Raw genomic sequence first — 8199 nt, forward strand, 5'->3', positions numbered from 1 at the left:
AAAGAGTGTTCTGTAAATGTTTGATATGTTTTCTCAATTCATGCAGGGAACCAGCTGTGCCAGAAGCAGCATGGGAACCTGGACACAAGCACAATTTCTGGAACGGCAAGAATCCCTGGAATTCAGCTGCCCCAGGTAGGTTTGTAATTTGCCTCTGTTGTAAGGCTGTACAAGGGCATGATTGTAGGTAATCAGGGGGAATACTAGGTTAGGGGGAGATGCGTTGTAGCTTTCCAGGAGGAGACAGAATGACACAGCTAAAAAACTCCTGGCTATCTCCTGAGTACTCATAACTTCTAATAATCTCTATATGCTTTTGAACTATCCTTCAAATCACCCCTATCTGGGCATTTTGTATTTCTTGTCTACTCTGCTGCAATGCACTTGTTTGAAATTCAAGGAATACATTATCAACTTATTTTTAAAAATGGCATTTTTGCAGCATTCTTAATCTTGCTTCCTTAGATCGTTTCAGTAAACAAAAAGGAAACAGAAGCTAAGGGTGGGAAAATGTAAGTGCTAATTATGTTAATGTATGCATACTGGTATGCATTAAAGTTTGCATACTGTGGCACTGTGTCCAAAATAATTGCTTCATTGCAAATATTTGCTATTAAAATAATTACTTAGAAAGTATATTTACATAATTTCTCAGCTGATCAAAGCTACCATTTTAATTAACAGTCGTGCTCTGTATTCTTGTACGTCACTGACAAACTGCTTGTAACTGTTTAATCTCAAAGGAGAAACCAAGGAGACCCTTTTGTGTCTTTATTTGGCAGGGAGGAGGGTAAATGGAACATCAAGTAAATATTGCATGGGTTTCTCTTAAGAGACGAGAACAGGGATTTCACTGTATTAATTAATTAACATCAGATGACAGTGATACACTAAGGCAGTGAACGTTATACAATATTATTACTTAGGAACATTATGGCTTAGTCTGGAACTTAGTTGAAGGACTGTGCCTTTCATCATAATGATATGCAGGATTTTGGACAAGTTTTCCCCCAACACCTGTGTTGAAGGGGTAGCTTGTAACTATATCATGTATGGGGATATTGCAATGTAAATACCCTTTGAGCTCCATTGCTGCTTCCTAATACTGCAAGAAAGGAGTATTATTGTATGCAGAAGTAAAAATGTCAATGGAATCTGCTGATCATCCTACACTAATATACAGCTTGACAGAGAGGAGGTTTTGCCAGACAAGGCATTCTTTTGTAAAAAGAGTCTAGGAAGCCTGATGTGGAATGTTCCTTAGATGCTCTGTAGAAAGCATACCTTCTCCCTCCCTCTTTTTCACCTAACTTGCTCAGTGTGGTAGAGTGGTTAAGAGCAGCAGACTCTAATCTGGAGAATGGGTTTGATTCCCCACTCCTTCACAGGCATCCTGCTGGGTGACCTTGGGTCAGTCACAGTTCTCTCAGAACTCCTTCAGAACCACCTACCTTAAAAGGGAGATGTTGTGGGGAGGGGAAGGGAAGGTGATTGAAAGCTGCTTTGAGACTCCTTAAGGTAGAAAGAAGTGGGGAATAAAAAGCAGCTCTTCTACTGCTTTAAACTGCCTTTAAAAAAAAATAAAATCTGGGAACCCCACTGAATGAATATTATCCAAACTCAAATTGGCAGAGGGAAGAGAAAGGGAATTAAGACTTATGAAATTTTATTATCATAACTAAGCATTCATTCTAAAGATTTGTGGTTATTTTGTCACCCTAAAACAATATATAATTTCCCCCCCAAAAAAGGAAACAATGATTTACCACATGTATCATAACCAGCAATCTGTTCTGAGAGTTTAATGCACAAAGTGTTTAATAATCTTTATTTCATTTAGCCTTACAGCAACCTTCTGCAATGTTGTTATTTTTATCCAATTTTTAGTGCACGAGGAACAGAGGCCTCCCAGGGCATTAATGGCTACACTTTAGGCAATGCTCCCTCTAAGCTGTGGAGTCTTGTGAGCAAAAAATCTACTTTGTGAGCTCCTGGCATTAAAGTTGTGGGCGAGCAATTTGGCTGCATGCAAAAATTAGTTTGCACTGGAGCCATCCTTCCTGAGCTGAGACAAAAATGTGTGAGCTGGAGGCTAAAAAACTGTGAGCTAGCTCACACTAACTCAGCTTAGAGGGAACAGTGACTGCAGGGATGGGCACGAAGCAGCACACGAAGCGAAAGTCGTCATGACTCATGCCACTTCGTGTGTAGTGAGTAGCTGCTTTGGGTAACTGCTTTGTTGACAAAGCGATCCACGACTCACTATGTTTTGCTTCAGTGAGTTGTGGCCCTTCGTCGGGCCAGACAGCCTGGCACTGATCAATTAACTCCCCAGGCAATGCGGGGGAGCTTATTTCCTGGTCAGGCTAGCCCGACTGAGCTCTGAGAGTGAGAACCGGGTTTGATTCCCCACTCCTCCACATGCAGCTGTTGGTGTGACCTTGGGTCAGTCATAAGTTCCTTCAGAGCTATTCTCTCAAGGGCAGTTCTCGAGAGAGCTCTCTCAGCCCCACCTACCTCACAGGGTGTTGTGGGGAGGGGAAGGGAAAGGAGTTTGTAAGCCACTCTGAGACTCCGAGTGAAGGGCGGGGTATAAATCCAATCTTCTTCTCCTTTGGAGCTCACTCTGGGAGCCCAGTTGAGCCAGGTGGCCTGACTCGACTGAGCTCCCAGAGTGAGCTCTGAAGGCTTTTATAGGCCTTATATACCATTACATGGGCAGGCCCTTATATGGGAAGGCCCCACCCAGAAGTGAGCTCACTCTGGGAGCTCAGTTAGGCCAGCCCAACCCAGAGGTTGCCTCGGAAACCATTTAAAGCCTTTGGAGCTCACTTCCAGGTGGGGTTGCAGCCCCACGAACTTCCTGAAGATTGGTTCGTACAATGGAGTGGTTCGTACAATGGAGAAGTTTGTGGAAGTTCATGGTTCATGAAAACCCTGAATCACAAACCTCGATGAACCTCTGTTTTTTCCGGTTCATGCCCACCTCTACTATACTGGGATTTAAATGCAAAATCAATTGAATGCCAAACTATCCTAATATGTCTCCTAAAATTTCTAAGCAGCAAAGAATATTGGTTTTAGTGTCATCAAACTTTAAGAAAGACTGTGAATAGGTCAAGGTAAAAAAACAAACCAAAAAAACCCCTACAAAGGCCATGCAGAACCAAGAAGATAGTTATCTTATAAACTCCATGAACTTACAAGGATCCTGCCTCCACATTAGGACCACGAATATAAAAAGGAACTCTGATGTCAAATTCATAAGGCATGGATTTTCCTTTCACCAGCCCGAATTGTCCAATATGATAGCCATGGTCTGCAGTATATATTACATATGTATTATCCAGTTCACCTGTTTCAATCAATGTATTATAGATCTGAAAACAAAAGAGAATGAATAGAAACATAACATTCCTATTTTTTCTTTAAAAAAACAACAGGATTATGCACAAGGTATTAAGACCCAAGGATAGTGAAAAATAAAACTTAAAACTGTCTTAACGAGGGGGCAACAACGGGCAACTACTATTCTTATTGCATCAGAAATTAAATTTGCTCAGAGAACTTTCCAAACCAAAGGACATTTCAGACCCTGTCTACTTATCAAAGTGCATGAACAACTTATGTATGCGAACAAAAAAAGAAAACTTAAAAAAAAAGTAAGTTAAGTGCCTGAACAGGATTAGGTCTTTCAGAATCCTGACATTACATCTTCTGTCTTTTTGGCGTTTCCCCCTTTTTTATTGGGCAATTAAAAAAAAAATACTTAAAATATCTGTGAGCCGCATTTCTACCTTACAGGAATTCAAGGTGTCTTATAATATAAACAGCAATAAAGCACAATAAAATACATAAAGCCACTAATTTTAAATCAAAAATTTAAGGCTACCAGTAGGCAGAAGAACTAAAATTAATTGAATACCCTCCTGAATGAAACTGTCTTCAGCTGCCTCCTAAAGGTCAAAAGCAAGAGGGCCAGGCACTCCTCCCTGGGGAAGTTGCTCCATAACCATGCAGCTGCCATGGAAAAGGCCCTCTCTCGTGTACCCAGCTTCTCTGGTAGATGGGGGCAGTGAAGAGAGTCTCTCCCTGTGATCTTAGTAGCTGAGCAGGAATGTATAGGAGAAGACAGCCCTCCAGATACTCCAATCCCAAGCCTTGTAGGTTAAAGTTTAACATCAACACCTTGAATTGGGCTTGGAGGGGAATTAGAAGCCATGTAATAGCTGCGGTGGCTCAAGTGGTTAAGATGCTGAACTGCAGGCTGTGGAAGGTCAGTAGTTCAGCAGTTCGAGACCCGAGTGCCGCATGACTGAGTGAGCTCCCATCTCTAGTTCCAGCTCCTGCCAACCTAGCAGTTCGAAAGCAAGAAATTGCAAGTAGATAAACAGGTACCACTTCGGTGGGAAGGTAACAGTGTTCCGTGCACCTTGGTGTTTAGTCATGCCGGCCACATGACCACGGAAACGTCTTTGGACAACGCTGGCTCTTCAGCTTTGAAACGGAGATGAGCACCGCAACCCTAGAGTCGGATTCGACTGGCTTTCGAGCAAGGGAATCTTTACCTTTAATAGCTGTTTTACTGGGGTCACATGAGTTCGATAAACTTAAAAGAAAACAAGATAAACGAGGCTGTATCTTGACAGCAGCTTCTTGCACTACAGTCCACATGACTTAATAGTAAGCCAAAAGTAGTTATAATACTGAAAGGGTGAAGGCAAACCTAACATGCGTAGGATGGCAGGAATGAACTGCAAGTGTTCTCATGACACTCAGTCCAAGTGTACTTTCTCTTTCCAGGAATGAGATCTTAGTTCTGCAAGTATGAGGCAGAAGCCAGCTATTCTATGCACAGTACCAATTGGCTAACACCTGTACAGTCATCAAGAAACAGCTCTTAAAATATAGTACTCTCAGAAGAAGAGGAGAAGAAGAGATTGGATTTATATCCCGCCCTTCACTTGGAGTCTCAGAGCAGCCCTTTCCCTCCCCACAACAGACACCCTGTAAGGTGGGTGGATCACAAAATGGATCTTCTAGTAAACCAATGAACTCAGGTTACTTAAAATGAAGCATGTATCCATCCTTAACCCACAAGGAACATAACAAGGTTAAAAATTCTAAAGCCAGTATGGCTTTCATTCGGTCTGAAGGAGAACAACTTACTGTAACTAGCTCACAAAAGTTAACAGCTGACTGTGTTTATTATAGAGTTATGGCAGAAGTTTTTTTTCTCCCCCTTGGTTAATGCACAGTGGGTAAATCATATGTTCCCCTCAAAATGCAGACATGAATCTATGCTTCCTTCCTTAAAAATCTGTCTTTGGGAAGTAAAGTGTGAAAACGAAGACATATTATGGTGACCCAGATACCTCCTTGTTTGATTTAGAAAAGCAGGTCAAGACACAACTATTCTGGGAATGTGCTTGTGACAAAAAGCATGAGGTTAAGTTTGACTAGCTGAATGGATTTTTAAAACTCATCAAGGCTCCTTGTAATTACAAGTTCAATTCCAGCTAGCTCACTTGGGGTTAAAAATAAATCAACCCATCTCTTTAGGCAAGTTACACCACTGATGGCCCCCCTCTCCATGTGCATGCAGTAACACTTGAGAGAGATTATATCTTCCCTGAGCAAACCACCAATCAGCAATAATGGTAATCATCATAATCACTAGCAGACTGATGCAGGGCCTTTATATAATCTTAACCTCACCTTTTTAGGATGCTTAAATCACTAACAACATGCTTTTTTAAAAAAAAACCCTACACCAACAACTGGTGATTAGAAGCAATAAATTGTTTCACCTCCATGTTAAGATGGGCAGCTTTAGAGGCTTAAAAACAAGCACATCAATTTTCACTAAAGGAACTGGCTGGGATGAATGCTGCCTCCGTTCAGAGGCACAGCTAGCTAGCACTGTGAGATTGTTACTTGCTAATATCATATGTCGCAGACTCGATTTCGAGCTAACTGCCAATCTATGGATAACCTACAAAGCAGCTTTATACTAAACTGGCAGCTGATCTGGAAATTCTCAGGCAGAGATCTCCCCAGCCATAAAATCCATCTCTTTTCAAACTGGAGATGTCTGAGGTTGACCTTTTAGCATACAAAATGTATGCTTAATTTCTGAGCGACCACACCTTGCCTGGCGAAAAGAAATTTTGGAGTCCACTCTACCTACTACATGCACATGAGAATGATGGCTTAGCTAGACAGAAAGCTCCAAAGCAACTTCTACCTACTGGCACTGTGATCTCTTGGGGAAAAGTGCTTTGAAGGCTTAAGGACTGACAACAGCCCCACCTCCACCCTACCCCAAACTCCCAGCAGTTTTCGCCAGTCCTAAACTGCACCCTGCACCGTGAAACCCGAAGTGATAATCAATAAGATTATTTACACAATTTAAGTTCTAATGAAGAACCTCCACTTCAATATCAAAATAGCTTTTATTTCTAGGTGGGCTCACCAAGGTTGCAGTAAAATAATAAGCAATGGCCGATTAGTCTCTAAATTCTGCATGGAGAATACAGAGCTTCCCTTTCCCATATTGTTTTAAATCTGTGTGTATCAGTTGCACCACAGTGGCTATTGGGGATATTATATTGTTCTTAAAATTCTAGTAGCTGATGCTACCAACCTGCCCGGAGAGACTCAGTCTTATATAAAAAAAGTTGACAGTCTTGGGATTATGCAGTTTATGTTTAGTGTTTGCAAATCTGAACTCACATCTTGGATGGACTACCACAGCAAGGCTTGGGGAATGGGATGAGAGGTCTTACCGCCTCCATAGAGTCATCTACAGACACAAGAGTTTGAAGGCGTTTCTGCTGTAGCATATTGGTGAATTCCATGTGAATAGGTTTCATGGGTCCAGTATACCTCATGATCCAATGCTTGTCTGGGTTTGGTGCATAGTTGTAACTGGGCGTGCTAGAGAAAAAAGTAATGAATAAATGTCAACAAAACATACATATCCCTTATGCTCACACTGTTTTACCAATACTATAGATGGATTCAGAGATCCTGCATAGAAAATACACAAACATAAAACATGGTACTGGGCACAGACCTTACGAATCCCTCATTTTCTAAAAGTAAGCCTCTAAGCTTCATGCACATTTGGTGTACATTTGTACTCTGCGTAGGGTGCAGAGTAGATGCACCACATATCAAAGTGGGAGGGGTACCACCAGGTCCTATTGTCAAATTAATTTGCGACTGGCCAACATCCTGTTTGATTTATGCATTTATTTGCTTTTGAAATAAAAACTGAAGTTAAAAAAGTGAATTGCAATGGCTCAATTCTCAACAGGGGGGTGAAGCTGGGGAGGGGAGAAACCTCAGCAGTGTATAATGCTACAGATCGGGATGTAACCAGGGTGCCCGCATTTGTACATTAAAAGAAACCATGAAACTGTAGTTATTAAGCCAACTTCAAATCCTATTTTTACAGACCCTAACTGACCATTGTTAATTCAGTAGTCTGCACTTGGACAATCATACTAACCATAGTTTAAACCAGAGGCATCTTAACTCATTTGTTATGAGGGCCGGTTCTCTCCTTATATATAATTGTGAAGTGGAGTGGCACTTTCCAGCTCTCCCATTGGCTTTGAAATGCGCTCCCTCAGCCACTGGCCCACCAGCCGCCACTCAAGAGTACTCACGTACCATTGGCCGGGTGCTGCGTCTACTCCTCTCCCCCTTCAGCCACTGTGCCCTGTCAGAATTGCTTGCAAATGGCTTCTCTCATGGTGAAGACGCTTCTCCTGCTTGCCTCCTGTGTGCGACTAACTTTCCCCTCAGTGGCTGTTGTGAGGAAATCATTGGGGCCAGTCCTGACTAGGGTTGCCAGATCCAGGTTGGAGAATTTCTGGCTATTCTGTGTCTAAGGAAGCCAGTGTAAGGAAGCCAGAGTTTGGGGATGGGAGAGGCCTCAGCTGAATAGAATGCCACAGAGGCCACCGTCCAAAGCAGTTATTTTCTCCAGGGGGGGAAGGGATCTGTTGTCTGGAGTTCAGTTGTGATACCCAGTGATCTTCAGGCTCCACTTGGAGGTTGGCTACCCTAGGTGTAGCAGTTAGCGCTTCAGAGCACGGTCTGCCAGACCCAGGTTCTTGCTGTGGAAGCTGTGATTTCAGACTCCTCACAGACTGGCAGTTACCTGTGTTTGTAAGATGGCTGCTGTCT

At 42.4% G+C, this 8199-nt stretch overlaps 1 protein-coding gene across 1 annotated transcript in view; it reads right to left on the bottom strand.

Annotated features, from left to right (window-relative positions):
* The window catches only part of SULF2 (sulfatase 2), a gene marked incomplete at its 3' end in the record, with an annotated part of 114662 nt that overhangs the window by 15701 nt on the left and 90762 nt on the right, over positions 1–8199 (bottom strand). The window contains exons 6-7 of the mRNA XM_015410906.1: positions 6789–6939; positions 3205–3380 (exon numbers count right to left, since the gene is read on the bottom strand). Coding sequence (XP_015266392.1) covers positions 3205–3380; positions 6789–6939 — 327 coding nt within the window. The remainder of the gene's footprint in view (positions 1–3204; positions 3381–6788; positions 6940–8199) is intronic.

Source organism: Gekko japonicus, unplaced genomic scaffold (genome assembly GCF_001447785.1).
Source record: "Gekko japonicus isolate JY-2015 unplaced genomic scaffold, Gekko_japonicus_V1.1 scaffold125, whole genome shotgun sequence".
NCBI lineage: Eukaryota > Metazoa > Chordata > Lepidosauria > Squamata > Gekkonidae > Gekko > Gekko japonicus.